This window comes from Ictidomys tridecemlineatus, chromosome 4, assembly GCF_052094955.1.
Source record: "Ictidomys tridecemlineatus isolate mIctTri1 chromosome 4, mIctTri1.hap1, whole genome shotgun sequence".
Taxonomy (NCBI): domain Eukaryota; kingdom Metazoa; phylum Chordata; class Mammalia; order Rodentia; family Sciuridae; genus Ictidomys; species Ictidomys tridecemlineatus.
In genome coordinates, this window is record NC_135480.1 from 20,705,361 (window position 1) to 20,730,109 (window position 24,749).

The 24,749-nt window shown below is 37.0% G+C and overlaps 1 protein-coding gene across 22 annotated transcripts in view; it reads left to right on the forward strand.

The window, feature by feature from the left end:
• Phf21a (PHD finger protein 21A) overlaps nucleotides 1-24,749 on the forward strand; it is a 188,582-nt gene that overhangs the window by 146,621 nt on the left and 17,212 nt on the right. For all 22 annotated transcript variants that reach the window (XM_078046147.1, XM_078046144.1, XM_078046140.1 and 19 more), the window contains 3 exons: nucleotides 970-1,263; nucleotides 20,179-20,277; nucleotides 24,431-24,482. In XM_078046147.1, the coding sequence (XP_077902273.1) occupies nucleotides 970-1,263; nucleotides 20,179-20,277; nucleotides 24,431-24,482 (445 nt within the window). The remainder of the gene's footprint in view (nucleotides 1-969; nucleotides 1,264-20,178; nucleotides 20,278-24,430; nucleotides 24,483-24,749) is intronic.

The window sequence follows — 24,749 nt, forward strand, 5'->3', positions numbered from 1 at the left end:
GAGCCACTGAGATTATACGCCTGCACCACTGTGCCCAGCTTAAATACATATTTTTTTAATTGGTTTCAGTTGTGCAAACATAAACTACTGTTGTTGCAGTGAGGATAGAAAGAAGTAGATAAATTTGAAAGTATTTAGGTAGTAGAGTTGAAGTAGGAAGTGTCAAGAATGATTCTAAAGTTTTTTTATTTGTTTGTTTAGTTTTACATGGACACAGTATCTTTATTTTAATGTGGTGCTGAGGACTGAACCCAGTGCCTCACACATGCTAGGCAAGTGCACTGAATTACAATTGCAGCCCCAATGCCAAAGTTTATTTATCAAGAAAAGGCCATTTACTTAGTAGAGTTATCTAACAGGGAGTTGAATATGATTCCGAAGTTTAGGAAATATTTCTGGTTCTGAGACCAGAAGACTGTGAAAGTCTTTAATACACAGATGGTAACTAAAGTTTTAGGAAGAGTGAGGCCATTGGGGAACAAGAGGGGTTCCAGAACAAACTCCTGAGAAATATTTGCATTTAAGATGGGACAGAAGTAGCCAAGAACAGGGAATTAGAGGGCCAGAAGTGGAGGTTTACTTAACCAATCAATGTGAAGAAATTCAGAATGTGAATTAAGGCTATTAGCAATACTATTGCTATACTGGCACAAGTTCTGTGTGGGACTCTTCTCTGGATCAGGCTTTGACCTCTGTCTGAAGAAGCAGAATGCTATACAAGAAGGAGCTGAGAGTTGAACCATAATTACTACATTCCAGGGTAGCATTTGGGTCCTGTTATGAGCCAATAGGCCTTTTGTAAGATTTTGTCCTAAGAGCTGAAGAATTAAAATAAGAAAATAAATATTAATAAGTATTGTATGAAGTACCATTTCACATACATAGTGTAGAAGATTTTATGTTTTAGATTTATACAACTTGAGAAGTATCTTTAAATAATACAGTAATTATTCTCTCTTTCCCCCGTAGGTTCGACCCAAGCCTGTGGCTCAGAATAACATTCCTATCGCCCCAGCACCTCCTCCCATGCTTGCAGCTCCTCAACTTATCCAGAGGCCTGTCATGCTGACCAAGTTTACCCCGACAACCCTCCCCACATCCCAGAACTCCATTCACCCTGTCCGTGTTGTCAATGGGCAGACCGCAACCATAGCCAAAACGTTCCCCATGGCCCAGCTCACCAGCATTGTGATAGCTACTCCAGGGACCAGACTCGCTGGACCTCAAACTGTACAGCTTAGCAAGCCAAGCCTTGAAAAACAGGTACGGGAAGGATATGCACCTGCCGTGGGTGGTAGTGTTGCCCTTGAGGCACTGGCTGCTGGGCTTTCTCTAAATACACCTTGTCAAGGGCTCTTCATCTCAGCACTACTGTTGATAACCTGTTGCTTATTATATAATCCTTCCAACATGCAAAAAGCCCATTCTTACTGAAGCAAGTTGAATTGCTTTTCTCACCATCCCTTTATAAAGGGCTTCAGATTCTTGTGTGAGTGAACTCCCCCTGCTGGTTCTGATGCAGAAATTCACAGATGTGCTTCCTTGCTGAAGCAGTGGAGCCTAAAAGTAGTAAACAGAAAACGCCATATTAGTTTCAGCCCAATAAGAATCCAGATGAGGATATGACTGTGAGAGTCAGGAAGAATAAACAAAACAAAAAAGAAATTTAATTTCAAAAACCTTCCATGATTATTAGAGATAATATGTAGCCAAACAAATTCAGATTTCCAAAAATCATGCTCTGGCGGATGCAGACATTTGGTTCACTTATTAAAACCCTTCATTTATATTTTCTGAAATCCAAGTTTCTCTTAAACTGATGAGACTAGAATAATACAACTAACCTTAAAAATCTATGGGAGCCCTCTAAAACCCAGCAACAACAACAAAGCAAAGGACTTATAGCCACTCAGTATAGCCTTTTAGAAAAAAGACCAGTGATGAGAAAGAAGAATTTTGCAGAGAAAGAAAAGCATCCCCTTTCAAGAAAGTTATTTTAAAGTCATTCAACTATTTCTAATTGACTTCCCATTCATGGTAAAAAATAGTCTCTGGTGACCTCCAATGTCCAGCTTCTGGATGGCAACAGACCATGATTGAGAGAGGTTAGCCACATGGTAGGGAATGAAGGCTTCCTGCTCCTTTAGCCTTCTTGAACAGAGGAACCTTACACATAGAGCACTCGGCCTTGTACTCAGAAAGCTCATAAATGTAGCAGACTTTATGCTTAAAGAAGCTAGCTACCAAAATGTCATGCTCAGGAAATATGAGAGAACGCATATTGCCATTTCTGGGGAATCTGCACAGACCCCAGGAAAGGCTGAGGGACATTCAGAAATAGTTATTTACACATATTTTAGATTAGAAGTTTTCAGACACTCATTGGCAACAGAACTTAAGTATAAAATATTAAAATTCAAATGCTCAAGCTCAGGAGTTTAGTGGGGATATATTTGCAGATCTCTCTGCCTTCATGTGCTGTGCTGGTTCTCAGAGACCCTTTGAGAGGAGCCTTAGTGTCCCATAGAAGGTGGTTTCACAACACCCTTTTTTGATCACTGGTAACACTGCTCTTTGACTTTTTTTTTTAATTAAAGATATAAAAGAATTTTTTCAGTTTTATTTGTACACTTTTTATTACAAAGGTAATATATATTCATTTAAAAATGTAAACATCACTAAAATAAAAATTGTAGAAAGTGCTCTCCCCCATAATCAGTAAAGATTATAAACTGTGCCATAATTTTAGAATTTTACCCCCAAGAGTTAATTACTGTTAATACTTAGATTATATTTCCTCAGATATTTTCTGTGAACATGCTAACATTTTTTTAAAGCAAAATCCAAAACCTGCATATTATGTTTAACTTACTCTTTTTTCCCTTAATAGATCTTAAGCATCTTTTCATGTCTTGGTATTACATGTTGATAGAGCTTTTAATTTTAATATCAAAAAGATTTGCATGCGTTCTTAACAATTATTTTTTTTTCCTTTTTTAGCAGTATATTCCAGTCTCCTTTTTTGAATAGGAAATCTAATAATAGAGTAATCTAATCATTGTCTTATTTTAGTTTGGTAGGCTTCCTAGCATAGCAGTCTTACAGATTACTAAGCCCAATCAACAAGGGACTCTCTTTAGAGTAGATTACATTTTCAGAATTCTCTTATTTCAGGTCTTTCTACTATCCTTCTTTTCTCTGTAATTGCATTTTCAGTATCACATTTTTAGCCATTAAGGCTTCTCATAGATGGGGCTAAGAGTAAAGCAGTGTAAATATGGAGCGGAGAAAGTACCTTGGTACCTGTGTATACAGTGTTTCAATATGATCAGATGACCTGGGTTCTCTTCTGCTTGATTTCATTTAGGGTGGTAACATTATTCATTTAATAAAATATGTTTGTTAAATGCCAGCTGCTTGTAGTATCTGTATCCAGAGATGAATAATGAAAGCTTGTGCCCTCACAGAGCTCAGTCTCTGTTACATTTGAAGCAGGCACTGAGACTCTGCCACCAGAGAAGGAAGCATGGCAAATTATGGAAGTCCAGTGGCCTCACAGGAGTGCCAGTCATATCAACAGGGGTCTCAGTTCTTTCCCTTTTTGGACATTATCAACAAGTTTAAAGAACTTTGAGGCCAGGCGCCGTGAGGCATACCTGTAATCCCAGAGGCTCGGAAGGCTGAAGCAGGAGGATCGTGAGTTCAAAGCCAGCCGCAGCAAAAGCGAGATGATAAGCAACTCTGTGAAACCCTGTGTCTAAATAAAACACAAAATAGGACTGGGATGTGGCTCAGTGGTTGAGTGCCCCTGAGTTCAATTCCCAGTACCCCCCAAAAAAAGAACTTTGAGACTGAAGATGTACAGGCTTAGCTCAGAGATAGTGTAGTTTCTGTTCAAGACCACAACAGTGAAACAAATATTGCAATAAAGCAAGGTGTGAAATTTTTGCTTTCCTAGTACATACAAAAATTGGTTTATAATATACTGTAGTCTTCTGATTGATCCAGGTTGGTGGTCATTGAGAGTTGAGGTAGCTGTGGCAGCTTCTTAAAGTAAGACAAAGAAGATTGCTGCATCATTTGGCAGTTCTTTCACCAAAAATTTCTGTGAACTATGTGATACTATTTGATAGCATTTTACATACATAGTAGAACTTTCATAATTGAACTGAATCTTCTCAAACTCTGCCACTGCTTTATCAACTAGGTTTATGTAATACTCTGAATCCTTCATTGCCATTTCAACTATGTTCACAGCTTCTTCCCCACTGAAGGTTCCATCACAAAAAAATACTTTCTTTGCTCAATCATAAGGAACAGCTCCTCATCCATTTTGTCATCATGCCAAGGCAAGAGGATTGCAAGTTTGAGGTCAGCCTTAGCAACTTAGTGAGACATTGTTTCAAAATAAAAAAAGAAAAAGGAGAGGGTTGTAGTTTAGTGGTAAAGTGTCCCATGGGTTCAATCCATAGTACAAAAAAAAAAAAATTATTAAGAAATGGCGACAATTCAGTCACCATCTTTAGATTCCATTTCTGATTCTAGTTCGATTATCTTTCCACCACATCTGTATTCACTTCCTTCACTGAAGTCTTGAATCCCTTAAAGTCATCCAGCTTCACCAAAGGTCTGTATATGTTAATATTTTGATCTCTTCCCATAAATCATGAATGTTCTTAATGACATCTATAATGATGAATCTTTTCCAGAAGATATTCAATATACTTTGCCCACATCCTTCAGAGAAGTCACTACATATGGCAAGTACATTGATCAATGTAGTTCTTAAATGATAAGACGTGAAAGTTGAAATTACTCCTTTATCCATGGGCTGCAGCATTGATATTGTCTTAGAAGGCATGAAAACATTAATCGTATATACAGCTCCATTGGTCCTCTAGGTTGACCAGGTACATTGTCAGTGACCAGTAATATTTTGAAAGGTGTCTTTTTTTTCTTTCTGAGTAGGCTTAAAATATTCAGTAGGCCTCAGGGCTGGGATTGGGGCTCAGAGGAAGAGCTCTTGCCTCGCATGCATGAGGCTCTGGGTTCAATCCTCAGCACCACATAAAATTAAAAATAAAGATATTGTGTCCACCTATAACTAAAAAATTAATATTAAAAAAAATTCAGTATGGGGCTGGGGATGTGGCTCAAGCAGTAGTGTACTTGCTCGCCTGGCATGCATGGGGCGCTGGGATCGATCCTCAGCACCACATAAAAATTAAAAAAAAAAAAGATTAAAAAAATAATTCTGTAGGCCTTGTTGTAAACAGATGTGCTATCATCTAGGCTTTGGTGTTCAATTATAGAACACAGGCAGAGTGGTGTTAGTGTGATTCTTAAGGACCCTAGGATTTTTCAAATTAGTAAATGACCACTGGCTTCAACCTAATGTCACTAGCTGCATTAGCCTCTAACATAAGAGGCAGCCTGTTCTTTGAAGCCAGTCATTGACTTCTCCTCTCCATCTATGAAAACCCTAGATGGCATTTTCTTTGAATATGAGGCTGTTTGATCTACAGTAAAGACCTGTTGTTTAGGAAATCCACCTTCATCAGTTATCTAAGCTAGATCTCCTGGGTAACTTGCTGGGGTTTCTACATCAGATCTCACTGCTTCTCCTTGATGGCTTCTTTCCTTAAACCTCACCAACCAACTACTGCTAGTTTCAAATTGAAGAGAATTGGGGCCTTGCTCTGTATTAGACTTTGGTATAAGAGAATGTTGTGGCTGATTGATCTCTCCAGACCACTACAGTTCTTCCTATCATGATAAGACTCCTTACTTTTCTCTAATTTATGTGTTCATTGGAGAAGCACTTTTAACTTCCCTCATGAACATTTCCTATGTACACACCGGCTAACTGGCCTATGAGTCCTAGCTTTCCACCCATCTCTGCTTTCAACTTGCCTGCTTCATTAAGCGTAATCATTTCTAGCTTCCGATTTAAAGTGAGAGATGTGGGACTCTTCTGCCACTTCAATAGAGACCATTGTAGGGTTATTAACTAGGCTGATTTCAGTACTGTTGTCTCAGGGAACAGGGAGAGGGAGAGACGGGAACCACCAGTTGGTGAAGCAGTCAGAATACACATAGTATTTATCAATTAAGTTCACCATCTTTTTTTTTCTCTCTCTCTCTTTTTTTTTTTTTTTTTTGTGGGGGGTGGTGGTGGTGGTGTTTGTCTTTTTTTGTTTATTTTGTTTTTAAATTTTTTTAATTTTTTTATTTTTTTACATGAGCTTTCTTATTTTTTTGCATTACAATTCTTAATACACCTTTATACCACAATTTATCATATTTCTGTATATAAGATATGTTGACACCAAATTCACATCTTCATACATGTATTTTGTATAATGATGAAGGTCTCCTTCTACCATCCTAGCTATTCCCCTTCTCCCTCCCTTTCCCGTGTCCACCCCTCTTCCCTATCTAGAGGTAATCTTCTTCCCATGCTCTCCCTCCCTACCCCATTTTGAGTCACCCCCCTTATATCAGAGAAGACATTCGGCATTTGTTTTTTGGGGATTGGCTAACTTCACTTAGCATAATCTGCTCTAATGCCATCCATTTCCCTGCAAATGCCATGATCTTATTCTTTTTTAGTGCTGAGTAATATTCCGTTGTGTATAAATGCCACATTTTTTTTTTATCCATTCATCCATTGAAGTACATCTGGGTTGGCTCCACAGTTTAGCTATTGTGAATTGTGCTGCTATAAACATTGATGTGGCTGTGTCCCTGTGGTATGCTGTTTTTAGGTCCTTTGGGTATAGTCTGAGAAGAGGAATAGCTGGGTCAAATGGTGGTTCCATTCCCAGCTTTCCAAGGAATCTCCATACTGCTTTCCAAATTGGCTGCACCAATTTGCAGTACCATCAGCAGTGTATGAGTGTATCTTTTTCCCTGCATCCTGGCCAGCAGTTGTTGTTTATCTTCATGATGGCTGCCATTCTTACTGGAGTGAGATGGTATCTTAGAGTAGTTTTAATTTGCATTTCTCTGATTGCTAGAGATGATGAGCATTTTTTCGTATATTTGTTGATTGATTGTATATCCTCTTCTGAGAAGTGTCTGTTCAGGTCCTTGGACCATTTATTGATTTATTGATGGTAGATCTTTCCATCTTCTAAGGTCTTCTTCTGTTTCTCTCTTTAGGGTTCTATAGTTTTCAGTGTATAGATCTTTCACCTCTTTTGTTGATTCCCAAGGTTTTTTGGTTTTGTTTTGTTTTTTTTTTTTTTTTGAGGATATTATGAATGGAGTAGTTTTCCTCATTTCCTTTTCAGAGGATTTGTCACTGATATACAGGAATGCCTTTCATTTATGCGTGTTGATTTTATATCCTGCCACTTTGCTGAATTCATTTACTAGTTCTAGAAGTTTCTTGGTGGAGATTTTTGAGTCTTCTAGGTATAGAATCATATCATCAGCAAATAGTGCTAGTTTAAGTTCTTCTTTTCCTTTCTAAATGCTCTGGCCAATGTTTCAAGAACTGTGTTGAATCAAAGTGGTGAGAGAGGGCATCCCTGTCTTGTTCCAGATTTTAGAGGGAATGCCTTTAGATTTTTCTCCATTTAGAATGATTAGAATTGAGATGGGGTCTTGCTCTGTTACCAAAGCTGGTCTTGAACTCCTGGGCTTAAGCAGTCCTTCTACCATAAACTCCTGGGATTGCTGGCATGTGCCACTGCACCCAACAAGCTCATCATCTTTTATGGTACATTTCATGGAGCCTTCAGACAATTAACAATTGTAACATGGAAGATCCATAGATCACCATCACAGATATAATAATGGAAAGGTTTGAAATACTCTGAGAATTGTCAAAATATGACAGACATGAAATGAGCAAAAGGTGCTGGGAAAATGCCACCAGTAGATTTGCTGGACACAGGGTTGCCATGAATCTGCAATTTGGGAGAGGGGAAAAAAACCCAAAACACAAAAACTACAGTAAATGGGGATAACCCTGTTGATGCTCAATGAAGTAAAGAATTAAAGTCTATTGGACAATGTCTGACTTGGAGTTACATTCTCAGGAATTATGTTTGTTTCTTCTCCAACCCATCCACACCCTGCAACAAGGACCTCTATGGAAGGCAACAGAAGGTCCTGTGGGGAAAGTTTGCCAGAAAGCCCCTACTCCTCCCGTGTAAGTTCTTCATAGGAACCTATATAATATCCTCTAAAAAAGGAGTACTTACAAGATGAGAATAGTAGTTCCATTCTTCCCTTCCTTTCCAGAGAGCCAAGTAACCAAGCAAGGGATGTTGCTTGCCCTCAGTTCAAATTTATTTAATTTGATTAATCATCTTGTCCCATATAGATGTGGAACTCCTATAAAAACTTTGATATAGCATATCATATATAATGTGATTGATTATATAATATATAGCATAATTATATAAGAAAATTATAATATATTATAATAATTGTATTATATGATTAACATAATATATAAGCTCTAGATTATGATCTCCAACATATTTTAATGCTCTAGTGTCAATTTCTTTAAACTATTTGCAGAAATGAAAATTGGGGACTTAGTGGTTTACAAAAACTACTTGAATCTTTATTCATTTTCACCTGCCTAACTGACTTTTTTTTCATGCAGCCAAGTCTCAGAGGGTAAATTTTAAATTCAGGGTTCTAGACTTGTCAGAGTTTTCGGATTCTCTCTTTTATAATATCAAAAAGAATAGAAGATACAAATTCAAATTTTAGCTGAAGATGTGAAGCAGGAAATACAAAGGAGTAAACAAGTTGGAAGTAAACGAGGTCTTTTTATTTTTCCACTTTCAATTGAAATATGAGTGCAAGAGATAAGCTACTTTTATTCTTAATTCCTCTTTTGAAATAATCAGGCAAGCATGATAATATTTGGCAATAGAAAGTGGAAGAGACTGTGGTGATCTGCAAAGTAATGTGCTCCTTCTTAAAGAAGCAGCTGCTTTTTGGCAGTAACTAGTTTTTATCATATGGAAACTTTGAAGAAAAGCCCGAAATCCAGATGTTTTGAAAAGTTGCCTAGTTTTTAAAATACTAGTAACTGTTCAAATACTGTGAAGACAAAAAAATAACATCTGCAGGGCACTTCAACTGTGGATAATGGTTTGTTATCTCTGATAAGAGACCAAGCTTTTAGATGAATCAATCTTTTTTTGTTTCTTAACCTAATTGTTTTAAATTGAAGTGAAATTCACATCACATATAATTAAATCATCTTAAAGTGAACAATTCAATGTAACAGTTTAGTTACATTCACACTGTTATACAACCACCATCTCTTATCTAGTTCCCAAACATTTTCATTATCCCAAAATAAAACCTAGTTTCTATTAAGGAGTTATTTTTTTTATTCACCCCTAACCCTGGCAGTCACTAGTCTGCTTTCTGTGTCTATAGATTAACCTATTCTGGGTATTTTATATAAGAGGAATAATAAAGCATGTGAATTTTTGTGTCTGGCTTCTTTTACAGTATAATGTTTTCAAGATTCATTCATATTGTAATATTTATCTATACTTCCTTACTTTGTAATGGCTGAGTAATATTCCATGGTGTGTATATGTGTTTGTTTCTCCATTCATCTGTTAATAGACATTTGAGTTGTTTCTACCTGTTGACTATTGTGAATAGTGCTGCTGCGAACTTTGGTGCATATGAATGCATATGAGTACTTGTTGTTAGTTTGTTGAGCTATATGGGTAAGAGTGTGGTTGCTGTGTCAATTGGTAATTCTGCTCAACTTTTTGAGGAACTGCCAAATTGTTCCTCAGAGTCATGCTTTATGGCTAAATCATTCTTATTCCCAGTAGCAATATATGAGCATTCCATTTTCTCCTCACCCTTGCCAGTGCTTACTGTTTTCCTTTTTTTATTGTTTTTTCCCTTTCATTTATAGCCAGCCTGGTGGGTGTGAAGTAGATAGCATTCTAATCTTTATTTGCATTTCTCTAATTGCTATTAGTATTATCTTTTCATGTGCTTATTGGCCATTCATATACTTTTATGTGTGTGTGTATATGTATGTGTGTGTATTAGTTGTAGATGGACACAATACCTTCATTTTGTCTATTTATTTTTATGTGGCGCTGAGAATCAAACCCAGTGCCTCACATGAGCGAGGCAAGTGCTCTACCACTGAGCCACAATCCCAGCCCCGTGTATATATTCTTAAGAGAAGTATGTATTTAAATTTTTTGCCAGTTTTTAAATTGAGTTGTTTTCCTCTTAAGTTGTAAGAGTCCTTCATATAATATGAAGAGTAGATCCTTATTAGATATTTGATTTTTAAATATTTTCTTTCATCCTGTAAGCCGTCTTTTCGTTTCTTGGTAATGTCCTTTGATGCACAGCTGATTTTTGTCTTGATCTTATACTCTGCAGCTTTGCTGAATTTATTAACTCTAATAGTTGCTCTATGGATTCTTTGAGATTTTCTGTATCTACAATCATGTCATCTGCAAATTGGGATAGTTGTATATCTTTTTTTCTAGTTTTCACGTCTTGATTTCCATTTCTTGCCTAATTGCGGTGACTGGAACTTTTGCTACAGTGTTGAGTAGCAACAGTGAAAGCAAAAGTCCTTGTTTTGTCCTTGTTTTTGGGGGGGAGCTTTCAGCATTTCACCATTGAACATGATGGTAGGTGTGGTTTTTCATAAATATTTCTTATAAAGTTGAAGAAGTTCCCTTTTGCTTTTTATCATGAATGGATGTTGGACTTTTTAGAAATAAAAATTGCATTAAGGTGTACAATGTGATTGTTTGATATAGATACACATAGAGATGAAAGCAAACAAGCACTATGACCTAATACCATAAAATATAATGTAAAACCAACTTGGTATTCTATTTGACTTTCCAATAAAAGTTGTTTTCCTGGTTTACCTGAAAGAAAAAAAAACAGTATACATAGATACCTAGAAATGATTACTACAGTCAGGCTAATTAACACGTGCATCTCATGTAGTTACCTTTTGTATATATGTGGTGGATTCTTTTTTAGTACTGGGGACTGAACCCAGGCTTCGTGTGTAGCAGGCAAGTTCTGTATCATGGAACTACACCCTCAGCCCTTGGACTTGGACAAATGCTTTCTTCTATACCAATTGAGATGATCATGTGTTTTCCTTGTGTGTTATGTTGATTTTCTTATGTTGAATATCTCTGCCATTCATGGAATACATCCAGCTTGGTCATGGTGTATTATCCTCTTAATATGCCATTGGATTTAGTTTGGTAGTAGTATGTTGAGGATTTTTGCAGCATATTCATAAGGGAAATAGATGTGTAATTTTCTATTCTGTGGCAGTAAAAATGCTGCTCTCATAGAATGAATTAGGTTTTATTTTTTGGAAGACATTGAGTAGGATGTCTTCAAATGATTGAGGAAATTCAGTAATGAAGCCATCTGGCCCTGAGCTTTTTGTTTTAATTAAAAGAGGATTTTGATAACTATTTTATTTTATTTTATTTTGGGTACTGGGGATTTAACCTAGGGGCTCTTTACTGAGCTACATCCCCAGCCTTTTTTATTTTTATTTATTTTATTTTATTTTATTTTGAGATAGGATCTCACTAAGTTGCTGAGGCTGGCCTTGAATTTGCAATCTTCCTGTCTCAGCATCCCAAGTTGATGGGATTATAGGTGTGCACCACCAGGCCTGGCTCTTTTTGTGTGTGTATTGCGGGGATTACTAGGGATCAACCCAGGGGCACTTTATCACTGAGCTACATCGCCAGACCTTTTTGTTTTTATTTTGAGACGGGTGTCTCTAAATTGCTAAGGTTGGCCTTGAACTTGAGATCTTTCTGCCTCAGCCTCCCACGTCACAGGCATGTGCCACTGTGCCCAGCCTTCATTATTGTTTCTGTGTTTTTAGTTGTTAGAGGTCTGTTTAGATTTTCTACTTCTCTTGAGTCAGTTTTGGTGATGTGATTCTAGGAATCACCCCACTTCACCTATGGTATTTAATTATTTGATGAACAGTTGTTCTGTGTTTTCTCTTCCTTTTTTCCTCTGTAAAATAAGTAATAATGCCCCCACTCTCATTGGTTTTAGTTATTGTGTCTTTTCTTTTTCTTTACAAATTTTGTTGATCTTTTTAAAGAATCAACTTCTGATTTATAAGATTCAACTATTTTTCTCCATTTTATTTATTTCCACTCCAAGCTTTATTATTTCTTTCCTTTTGCTAGCTTTGGGCCTTGTTCTTTTTTCTAATTCTTGAAGTATGGTTAGGTTATTGGTTTGAGGTCTCTCTTCATTAATAAACTTAAAATTGCTATAAATTTTCCTCTTTCTCTTGCTTTCATTGCATCATGTAAGTTTTTTTAATGTATATTTTTCAGTTGTAGTCAGACACAATAACTTTATTTTATTAATTTATTTTTATGTGGTGCTGAGGATCGAACTCAGCATCTTGCACGTGCTAGGCGAGTACTCTACCACTGAGCCACAATCCCAGTCCCTCAAGTAGGTTTTGATATATTTTTGTTCTTATTCATTTCAAAAGTATTTTCTGATTTTCTTAGTGATTTCTTCTTTGACCCTTTAGTTTAAGAGTGTGTTGTTTAAATCCTGTATGGTAGCATATGCCTGAAATCCTAGCTACTCAGCAATCTGAGGCAGGAGGATTTCAAGTTTGAGGCCAGTGAGATCCTGACTCAAAATGAAAAATAAAAATGTCTGGGGAGGCCGGGCCCAGTGGCGCATGCCTGTAATCCCAGCGGCTCAGGAGGCTGAGGCAGGAGGATCCTGAGTTCAAAGCCAACCTCAGCAATTCAGCAGGGCCTTAAGCAACTCAGTGAGACCTGTCTCTAAATAAAATGCAAAATAGGGCTGGGGATGTGGCTCAGTGTGAATGCCCCTGAGCTCAGTCCCCAGTATTCCCTTGCCCTACCCCCCAAAAAAAATGTCTGGGAATGTGGCTCAGTGGTAAAGTGTCTCTGGGTTCAATTGCCAGTACTGTTTAAAAAAAAAAAAAAAAAAAAGTGTTGTTTGCACATACTATGAGTTTTCCTTATGGTACTGATTTCTAGCTTTTTTCCATTTTGTCCAAGAAAGTATATGACTTCAGTCTTTTTAATGTTTTTATTTGTTTTATAGCTTGAAATGTGGTCTGTCTTGGATTATGTTCCTTATATACTTGAGAAAATGTGTACGTATACTCTTGTTGAGTAGAGTGTTCTTTATATGTCTGTGAGGTATAACTGGTTTGGGGTGTTGTTCAAGTCCTTTATGTCCTTTATTAGTATTTTGTCTACATGTTATATCTATTATTAAAGTGAGGTATTGAAATCTCCAGCTACTGTATAGTGATCTGTTTCTCAGTTCTAAGTATTTGATTCATATGTTTTGGGACTCTGTTGTTGAGTGCATATTGTGTGTGTGTGTGTGTGTGTGTGTGTGTGTTCAGACAGACACCTTTGTTCATATATAATGGTCTTCTATGTCTCTTGTAACAAATTTTAACCTCCGGTGAATTTTGTATAATGGTGGGATACATTCCTGCACCCTTTGGCCTGCTATTTGCATGAATTCTCTTTGGGTGGGGGTACTGGAAATTGAACTCAGGGACACTCAACCACTGAGCTACATCACCCAGCCCTATTGTAATTTTTTAAAGAATTTTTTTATACTTGTATATGGACAGCATGCCTTTATTTATTTAGGTGTTTTGTTTTTTTAATTCGGTGCTGAGGATTGAACCCAGTGCTTCACACATGCTAGGCAAGTGCTCTGCCACTGAGCCCCAGCCCCAGCCCCCTATTTTGTATTTTATTTAGAGACAGGATCTCACTGAGTTGCTTCAGGCCTTACTAAATTTCTGAGGCTGGCTTTGAACTTGCAATCCTCTTGTCTCAGCCTCCTGAGCTGTACTGCACCCAGCATAAACTCTCTTCCATCCTTTCACTTTTAATCTTTCTGTATCTTTCACTCTAAAATGAATATCAAGCAACACATTATTAGATCATTTATTTTATCCATTTTGCCACTTTCTGTCTTCTAGTGGTGTGTGTTGAATCCAGCTACATTTAAAATGATTGCTGGTAAGAAAGGACTTGTACCATTTTGCTCTTTGTTTTCTATACATCTTTGGTTTTTTTTATTCCTCCAATGCTGCCTTCTTTTGTGTTTGATTTTTTTTCTCGTGTATCATTTTAATACTTTCCTCATTTCCTTTTCTATATATATTTTAATTGGGTTTTTTTTTTAGTGGTTACCATGGGGATTTCAGTTAACATTCATAAGTTTTTTACACTCTAATTTGAACTGATCCCAGCTTAGTTTCAGTAATATACAAAACTCTATTCCTATGCAAACTGACCCTCTGTATTTTGTTTTTGTCACAAGTTTTATCTTTATACATTGTGTGCCTGCTAATAAAGATTTATAATTATTGTTTTATGCATTTGTCTTTTAAGTCATTTAGGAAACAAAATGAAAAGTTACAAATCAAAACTACATAATACTGATTTTATATTTACCTATGTAGTTACCTTTAGTGGAGTTCTTATTTCTTCTTGTGGATTTGAGTTACTGTGTAATGTCTTTTCATTTCATCTTGAAGAACTCCCCTTAGCATTTCTTTTTCAGATATACTAGCATCAAACATCCTCCGCTTTTGTCTGTCTGGGAATATCTTCATTTCTCCTTCATTTTTGAAGAATAGTTTTATAAATGCAGAATTCCTGGCTGATTAATTTTTTTCTCAGCACTTTAAGTATGTTCCCTGCTGCCTTCTCATCTGCAGCTTTGTTGGGTGGTTCTGGCTCAAGGTCCCTCACAAGATTGTAGTCAGAGTAGTTGGCCAGGCAGTCATCTCAAGGCTTAACCAAAGCTGGGTAGTTTACTTCTGAGCTAGCTCCTTTGCATAATTCTGGGCTACTCTTCACTGGCTGTGGGCAAGAGGGCTCAGCTCCTCATTTCCTGGGCCTCACCATAGGGCTGCTCACAACATGGCAGCTCATGGCTTCCCCCAGAGCAAGAGATCCTTGAGAGAAAGTCAGTCCCCCTCCATGATGTTTTGATTGTTTTATTTTTATTTGATTGAATGTTTTTGGCATTTTAAAATCTAACACTCAGATAGTATATCTTAGTACATAAGAGAGAGAGAGACATTTGAGCCATGGGTAATTCCTTAGTGGAGAGGAACGGGAATCTCCTTCCCCAGAGGGGAAGGCATTGCCACCAAGTGCTTTACTCAGCCTTACAAGTAGAAGAACAGGGCTCTGGGAAGCTACTTTTTTTTTTTTTTTTTGAGAGAGAGAGAGAGAATGAATTTTAATATTTATTTTTTAGTTTTCGGCGGACACAAAATCTTTGTTTGTATGTGGTGCTGAGGATCGAACCCAGGCTGCACACATGCCAGGCGAGTGCGCTACCGCATCCCCAGCCCACCGGGAAGCTACTTAACACAGCCTTGGGATGGAGCGATGAACCTTTTCTCTCTCCTCCCTCATACTTTTGTCCTTCCACATTCAAAGAACCATGAAATAAACTTAGACCTTAAAATGTCATTATAAACTACTTTCCCTTAGGAGGTATATTTTATGGAGGAAAGGTGTCCTTTTTGGTTAAACTCAGAGAGAGGGGGGAGAGAGACTCTGTGTGTGTGTGTGTGTGTGTGTGTGTGTGTGTGAGAGAGAGAGAGAGAGAGAGAGAGAGAGGGAAAAGACTTGAATGATGCTCCTGGTAGGTTACATTCTTGACTCAGACGAACAATCAACTCTTTTTGTATTCCTGCAATGAGTGAAGTACTACACTAAGCACAAAGGGTGCAAAACAAGGGGTGTACAGAATAGCCCCCACTCAAGTAGCTTATGGTACAAAGGGAGACGTATGGCAGGACTTTGTCCACACACACGGCGGCGTTTATGCCCCACAGGAGCACTTGCTGCAGTATTGATTGCTTACACTTTCCTAATGTAATATAATTTGGAAAGCAGAAAGAAAATATGGAAGTGGCCAGGAAAGAAAGTGAAATATTTTTGTGATTATGCTAGTTTTTCAGATCTGGTAAAATATTTCACAGCATTATGATTTTTAAGAATCTTTTTTCCTCACATTTTTATTGGTGCATTATACCATCTATTAAAAAGGCCATCTTCTCTAGTGTGTGTTTTTGTCCTGTGCCTTCTATTCTCTCCCATCGATCTATGTGTCTGTTTTTATGCCAGTACATGCAGTTTTTGTTACTATAGCTCAGCAGTATAATTTGAAATTAGATATTATGGTGCTTCCGGCAATGCTTTTTTTGGCTTCTAAGCCAAAAATTCTAATTGTTTTGGGTATTCGGGATCTTTTTTTCTTGCAAATGAATTCTAGGTCTTTTTTTTCTCGTTCTGTGAAGAATGTTGTTGGTATTGTGATGGGATTTGCATTGAATCTGTATTGCTTCTGGTACTATGGCCATTCTAACAATATTAATTCTGCTAATCCACAAACATGGGAGGTCTTCCCATCTTGTGTCTTTTTAAATTTCTTCCTTTAGTGTTCTATAGTTTTCACTGTAGAGGTTCTTTAACTCCTTGAGTAGATTTATTCTTATGTTTTTTGTTTTGCTTTTGTGGCTATTTGTGAATGGGATTGCTTTCCTGATTTCTAGTTGTCAATGGATATTTATTTATTTATTTGTTTGTTTGTTTGTTTATTTATTTATATGTGATGCTGAGAATCAAACCCAGTGCCTTACACATACTAGACAAGTGCTCTACCATGAGCCACTACTTCAGCCCAGCAGTATATAAGAAAGCTATTGATTTTTATGTGATGATTTTATAATCTGCTACTTGACTGAATTTATTAGCTTTTTGGATCTTTAAGTATAGAGGCATATCATCCATAGTTTTAATTTGACTTCTTCCTTTTCTATTTTTATCCCTTTTATTTCTTTTCTTGCCTAATTGTTCTGGCTAGAATTTCTAGCACTGTATTAAATAAAAGTGGTGAGAGTGGACATCCTGTCTTGTTGCAGATTTTAAAGGAAATGTTTTCAGTTTGTCCCCATTTACTATGAGGTTGGCTTTGGGCTTTGGGTTTTTCTTTTACACCTTTATGATGTTGAGGTAGGGTTCTTCTGTCACTAGTTTCTTCAGTGCTTTTTTTTTTATCATAAATGGGTATTGAATTTTGTCAAAGGCTTTCTCTGCATTTATTGAGATGACTAAGTGGTTTTTGTCCTTGATTCTATTTATGATGAATTTACATTTATTGATTTGCATATGTTAAGCCATTCTTGCATCTCTAGGATAAAAATAACTTGGTAATGATGTACAATCTTTTTAATATTTTGTTGAATTCAGTTTGTTAATATTTTAGTAAGGATATTTGCATCAGGGATATTGGTCTTTCCTTGATGTGTCATTATATGGTTTGGGTACGAGTGTGATACTGGCTTCACAAGAATGAATTTGGAAATGTTCGTTCCTCTATATTTCACGGAATAATTTGAGGAGCATTGGCATTACTTCTTTTTTATTAAAGGTCTGGTAGAATTCAGCTGAGAATCCTTCTAATCGTGTACTTCGTTGTTTTGTTTTTATTACTGCTTCTTTCTCATTACTAGTTTTTGGGCTGTTTAGGTCTTCTGTGTTCTCTTGATTCAATTTTGGCAGGTCAGTATATCTAGAAATGTATGTATTTCTTCTAGGTTTTCCAATTTATGGGAATGTAAGTGCTCAAAATAATTCCTAATGATCTACTCACTTGATTCCTGTGATGTTTGTGGTAATTTCTTTTATCTATATTTTATTAATTTGAGTCTTCTCTATTTTTCTTTTGGTTGGTTTGGCTAACGGCTTATGTCTTTTTTTTTAAATATTTATATTTTAGTATTCGGCAGACACAACATCTTTGTATGTGGTGCTGAGGATCGAACCCGGGCCGCACGCATGCCAGGCGAGCGCGCTACCGCTTGATCCACATCTCCAGCCCCGTATGGTCTTGTTTTTGTCTTTATATTTATTTTTTAGTTGTAGTTGTCAATACCTTTATTTATTTATTTTTCTGTGGTGCTGAGGATCAAACACAGGGCCTCACATGTGTTAGGTGAGCACTCTACATCTGAGCCACAACCCCAGCACTTCATCTTGTTTTATGTTTTCAAAAAACCCAACTCTTCATTTCACTGATCCTTTGTACTTTTTTCCCCTTGGTGGTGCTGGGGATTCAACCCAGAGCCTTGTGCATGCTAAGCAAGCACTCTGTCAACTGAGCTATACCCCCAGCCCCCTTGTATTCTTTTTGTATTCTCAATTTCATTGATTTGACTCTGATTTTAATTATTTCCTTCCTTCTACTAGTTTTGGAATTCGTTTGTTTTATGTTTATTATGTATCATTAGGTTGATTGTTTGGAATCTTTTTGGTTTTCTTATGTAGACACTCATAGTGTCTACACTCACTGCCTTCATAGTGTTCCATAGGTTTCCATATGTTGTATCATTATTCTCCTTTGGGTCTTAAGAACTTTTAAATTCCTCCCCTAATTTCTTCCATCATCTGTTCATCATTTAAAAGTGTATTATTTAATCTCCATGTGTTTATATAGTTCTGTGGGGTTTTTTGGTACTTATCAAATCATTCCATTATGATTTGATAAGATGCAAGGAATTGTATCAGGGTTTTCATGGTGGTTGTTGTTTTGTATTTGCTAAAAGGTGTGTGTGTGTGGCCTAAAATGTGGTCCATTTTGGAAAAGACTCCATGTGTAGCTGAGAAGAATGTGTATTCAGCTTTGTTGGATGAAATATTTTGTAGATGTCTCTTAAATCCATTTTATTTATAATATTTTTCAGGTCCAAAGAGTCTTCCTGAGTTTATGTCTGGATGGCCTCACCAATGGTGAGGGAGAAATCATCCAGTTTTATTATACTGGGATGTCTCTGAGGCTTTAATTCAAGTAGTATCTCTTAATTATGAGGCATAAATATTTATTATCATCATATTTTCTTGTTGGATTATTCCCTTTATCAGTGTGAAATGATTTTGTCTCTTCTGATTAATTTTACTTTGAAGTCTGCTTCGTCAGATATGAGAGCAGCTACTCCTGCTTGTTTTCAGGCTCCATCACATGGTATATCAATTTCCACCCTTTCACTTTCAGCCTGTAGCTGTCTTTGCCTGTAAGATGAATCTCTAGCAAGATGGGTCTTGTTTTTAAATCTGTTTTGCCAGTCTGTCTTTTAATTGGAGAGTTGACACCATTTGCACTCAGTGTTATTATAGAAAGATGTTTATTATGATTTTTTAAAACTTTTGATGTTATTTTTGTAGGATTGAAGTCTTTTACTCCTGCCAATCAATAATGAGATAATTTGATCCTAATTTAATTACTCGTAGTTACATACAAAAAGACCAAATTTTGTGCAGTTTTTTTCAATTTTGAAAAACTAAATTAGGTTTTTATATACAGTTTTATGTCTACTGTTCTAAAATAATTTGAGTATTTACAGAACTCATAAAATTAATTATCCATTAGGTTGTGGAAAGAATAGTAATACAGTCTCAGTCTGCCAGTAGGTTACTACCATTTGTGTTTAAAGATAGTCATGCAACTGGTGTTTCTGATGTTTAAGTGGATATCTCTAGAGGGAGTTGGGAGTATTCTGGACTTCAGCCCTTGCAAGGTGACCCTTTAGCAATTTCCTGTCTCCCCTAATGGATAATATAGGTAGGTTTTAAATATCTCAAGTAAAGGTAGTTCTTCAGTCTCTCAGATTATGATTGGAATTATTCTGAAGAAGAGCATTTATGCAGATTGATTCTGACCCTCAGCTCTTGAGCATGCTGTGGTCTAGAGCTTGACCCATATATGACAGTGGACTTGCTTCTAGGAAGCTACCTCCACATCCTATAGTACATTGACATCAGAGCAGCACTTCACTTCATACATGGGAATTTTACTTTGGATATTTCTTTTTGTATAATTTAAATTACTTTATTTATTTATAGATTCTTATTTATTCTAGTTGTACAGTCTGATTAATCTTCAGCTGGGTCTTTACATTTTACCCCCAGTGAAATCTATGCTGTGAACTCTTCTATTAATATGTTCTAGATTTGAGCATGTTCTTTTCTTCAGCTGCCTTTAACAGTTAAATTACTGTTTTCAATTTTTAAAAAATGAATTCTGAATTTACATTGAATTTTTCTCTCCTAGACAGTTAAATCCCACACAGAAACAGATGAAAAACAAACAGAGAGCCGTACCATCACCCCACCTGCTGCACCCAAACCAAAACGGGAAGAGAACCCTCAGGTAGGTCCATCTTTCTGAAGTGTGGTTCAGCCTCTGATATGTAGTTCATTCCCACATGAGGCGGGAGGGATACCTGCTTTCTGAATCACTCAGCAATCTTTTTCTTATATTTTCTTTTATCCAACAATATTATTTCTGAGTCTGGTTGGTGAGGGAGATGTGTTGAAATTATCCAATATTATTGTGCTGGGTCTATCTGAGGCTTTAATTTGAGTAGTCGCTTTTTTTTATATTTAGTTGCACCCACATTTAGGGCATAAACATTCATTCATATTGTATCAGAAAGAATTAAATAACATTTGGGGCATATTTGAGTATGGCCCTAAGGATCTATGCACTGGCACTTAAGTATTTTGCTATTTCAAAGGAAAAGTTTTGAAATGGTGATGTTCAAATACACGTTACAGCTGTACTGTTATATTCCAAATTATTATTATATTCTGTTTGTCTCAGGCATTTATAAATGTCCAGTTCACTCAGCTTATGTCTGTTTACATTATTGATTACAGTTGTTAAATGTGCATTTTGTATTACTTTTTATTGTATTAAAACCCCAAATCCTAAATGAATTGGTAGTGTAAAAGTAGTTCATTGAAGCATAAAAAAAAGATGGAACATCTATATAAACTTAGGAGAGAATTACAAATATAAATAGCAAACAAGACCCCGATACAAATACAGAATGTGAATTTGTGTGTCCTCATAAGAGAATATCTTACTTTAATGCTTTTGTATAATCAGCTATAAAAGAAAAATGCAGACAGGTAATATGATGAATCTCTGATAGTTGGATTTTATTAGACTTGTAATCCATCTCCCTCTTATCCTCCATGCATTTTTCATAATGTAACTATGTCAAGTAGTGGCATGAAGCCATCAAAACTTCATGTCTCTCTCTCTCTCTCTCTCTCTCTCTCTCTCTCTCTCACACACACACACACACACACACACACACACACACACATACACACACATGTGTATGTGTGTGTGTGTGTGTGTGTGTATAATATATCAGTGATTTATTGAACTAGCCCAGGTTTTTCAAAAATAAGCACCAAATGTAATTCTTTATGATATGATATGAATGAATTTTTAATTTCATCTTTGAAGAAAGGAACAAGGGTGGGTGTAGCTCAGTGATAGAATAATTGCCTAGATTGCATGAAGTCCTAGGTTTGATCCCCAATACTGAAAAGGAAAAAGAAAGAGAGGACCAAAATTTAAGCCACAGAAAAGTACTAGTTACACAAATTGCTGAGAAACTTATGAAATCATCCATAAAATTAGTGACAAGGGGCTATGGATATAGCTCAGTTGGTACAGTGTTTGCCTCGCATGAGTAAGGCCCTGGGTTCAATCCCCAGCACCACAGGAAGAAAAAAAAAAAAATTAATGACAGGTTTTGTGCTTGGTGGAGGAAAAATAAACTGTTGGCAGAATTTCCTTACCAAAAGAATCTAAAGAATATCTCAGGTCAGTGGCACATAGTGTGAGTAGTCAGATGCCATCTGTGTAGTAGCAGATATTTCACTTAGTTGGACAGAATCACTGCCATAAAGAAAGTAGAAGAGCTCTTGATATACATACTATATAATATGTATGTGGGTATGTGGTTACATGTGTGGGTATTTGGCAGAAGTTCTTGAAATCTTTTTGTTCTATCACTGAAACACTATTCCACAAGACAGGAGATTGTTTTCATTTAATAATTATTTTGTGAGTTTGACCTAGACTGGCAAAGAGGAGCTGGATGTGAGTGACCCAAGATTGAAAAGATGCATCTGAATGTCAATCTAAACACTGGTTTATTAGCAAAGAATGTTGGTGGACAGCAGCCTTCTAATCTTTTTTGTTTGTATGTGATACAGGGGATCAAAGCCAGGGCCTCGTATATGGTAGGCAACTGCCCTATCACCTGGCTACATCCCCATCCCTTATTATTTTTTGAGACAGGATCTCGTTAAGTTGGCATGGCTGGCCTCAAACTCGTGATCCTCCTGCCTCAGCCTCCTAAGTAGCAGGAATTGTGTATTACCACCCAACTGAGACAGCCATTTGTGTGTGTGTGTGTGTGCCAGGGATTGAACCCAGGTTGCTTTGCCATTGAGTCTCATCCCCCAGCCCTTTTTATTTTTTATTTTGAGACAGGGTCTCAAAGTTGCTTAGGCCTCACTAAGTAGCTGAGGCTGGCTTCGAAACTGAAGTCCTCCTGCCTCAGTGTCCCAAGCTGCTGGGATCACAGGTGTGCACCACCAAACCTGGCCTCAACTGACAGCCCTCTAATCTTGATTTTATTTTAAAGAAATAGTAGAAATTAGGAATGTGGTTATTGGCAACCACAAAATGAATGCCATTTCAATGTGTAGCATAGGAAATGGGCTGTGAGTTTAGGACTACTGCTCCTTTCCAGCTGAGGAGGGAATAGGTGTCCACCAAAGATTTTGAAGTGGGAAGTAAAATTAGAACATTTTTTTCAGGACTCTAAAGATACCTGTAAACACATTCCTCTGTTCTCAAGGAATGCATCTTGAATAGTTTGAACCTCTCACTTTAGACAAAGTGTCATAATATTTAAAGCTGAGAAGAAGAGGTCAAGATATTTAAAGACCAAACCATCGTATTAATAATTCTATAGGAGGGACTGGGGTTGTGACTCAGTGGTAGAGCACTTGCCTAGCACGTGTAAGGCACTGAGTTTGGTCCTCAATAATTAAAATAAATAAATAAAGGCATTGTGTCCATCTGCAACTTAAAAAAAAAAAAAACTATAGGAGCTTGTCTGCTAACAATTAATGATGTTCTTTTTTCATCAGAGAAAGAAATTGATGATGTATTATTTGACATATTCAGAAAACACATGTAGTGGTTTCTAAAGTCATACTTTTCAGACCACAAACAACCAAAGAGAAGAATAAAAATCAATCTGTTGGAGCTGGAGCTGTATCTCAGTGGCAGAGCACTTGCCTAACACATTGAGGCCCTGGGTTTAATCCTTAGTACCACATAAAAATAAATAAATAAGGGGCTGTGGCTGTAGCTCAGTGGTAGAGCACTCACCTAGCATGTGCGAGGCCCTGGGTTTGATTATCAGCACCACATAAAAATAAATAAATAAAATAAAGATATTTTAAAAAAACAAAATAAAGATATACTGTTCATCTATAACTATATTTTTTTAATAAATCTGTTGCTTTCTATAGCTTGAAGTGTCTTAACATTCCATTTTTGTGGCTCCTGGTTCCTCTGAACCCAGCCTCCGTCAAGCAACCAGTCCACTGGCCTTTCCCTGGTGTCTAACTAGGAACCTGCAGTCAGATTAGTAGTCTAATCATCCTTGTTTCTGTTGGAGCCCTAATATAGTGGTTTTCAGAGAGAAATTGCTCCATGATTTTTAGATCTATGTTTAATTTAAAAATTTTAGTATCAGCCAGGTGGCACATGCCTGTGATTCCAGCAGCTCAGGAGGCTGAGACAGGAAGATCATGAGTTTAATGCCAGTCTCAGCAACTTAGTAGGCCTAAGCAACTTGGCAACCCTGTCTCAAAGTAAAATATATTTAAAATATATTTAAAAAAGGACTGGAGATGCGGCTTAGTGGTTAAGTGCCCCTGGGTTTAGTCCCAGAGTACCAGGACATCAAAATAAGTAAATGAATAAATAAATAACAGTATAAAGCAGAAACTGCTGTAATTCTTGAAAATCATTTTAGCTTTGTGGTAGCATTGTCTAATTAGTGGCAGTAAAAAATGTTAAAAACTCCAACTAATCCTGACAAGTGAAGTACTTGAAATTTGGAGCCTGTTTCATGGAATACTCTTTAAATTCTTTGTGTGTTTTTGAATATAAAATTCTCTTCCTTTTAAGAATATTTTTCTGACAAAAACTTGGGTTACTCAAGATGCAGATTTGTGACATTGAGCAAGTGGAAGATGTAGACCCCTGTCCTTCCTTTTTGGCCCTGTTAGACCAGAATGCCTCTAGAGTGGCTCCAGTGCTTCCTGGAGTGGCAGATGTCTGCTCTTGGTTCCTCTGAACCCAGCCTCCGTCAAGCACCCAGCCCACTGGGCTTTCCCTGGTGTCTAACTAGGAACCAGCAGTTGGCTTTGTGAGAACCCAGACTGAAGTATATTCTTCTTTTGTTTCTCTGGCACAGAAACTTGCCTTCATGGTGTCTCTAGGGTTGGTAACACATGACCATCTAGAAGGTAAGAGAAAAGATATTCTTGGCACTGCCTTCTTTCTGGCCCACAGCTTTGTCCCTGAAAGTGGTGTTTGAATTCCTAGGATAGAAAATTAGAACACAAGTAGAGTATGATTCAACCATATGGACTTCATTTCCTTTAGAGAAAACATTGCCTCCCCTCCATCTAATGTTTAGGGCCTTCCCTTCCTAGCGTCATCCACACTGTGGTCCTGGGAAACCTCCCCAAGCTGCCTAAATTAGGTGACTTCTGATCAGTGTGGGGGATGCA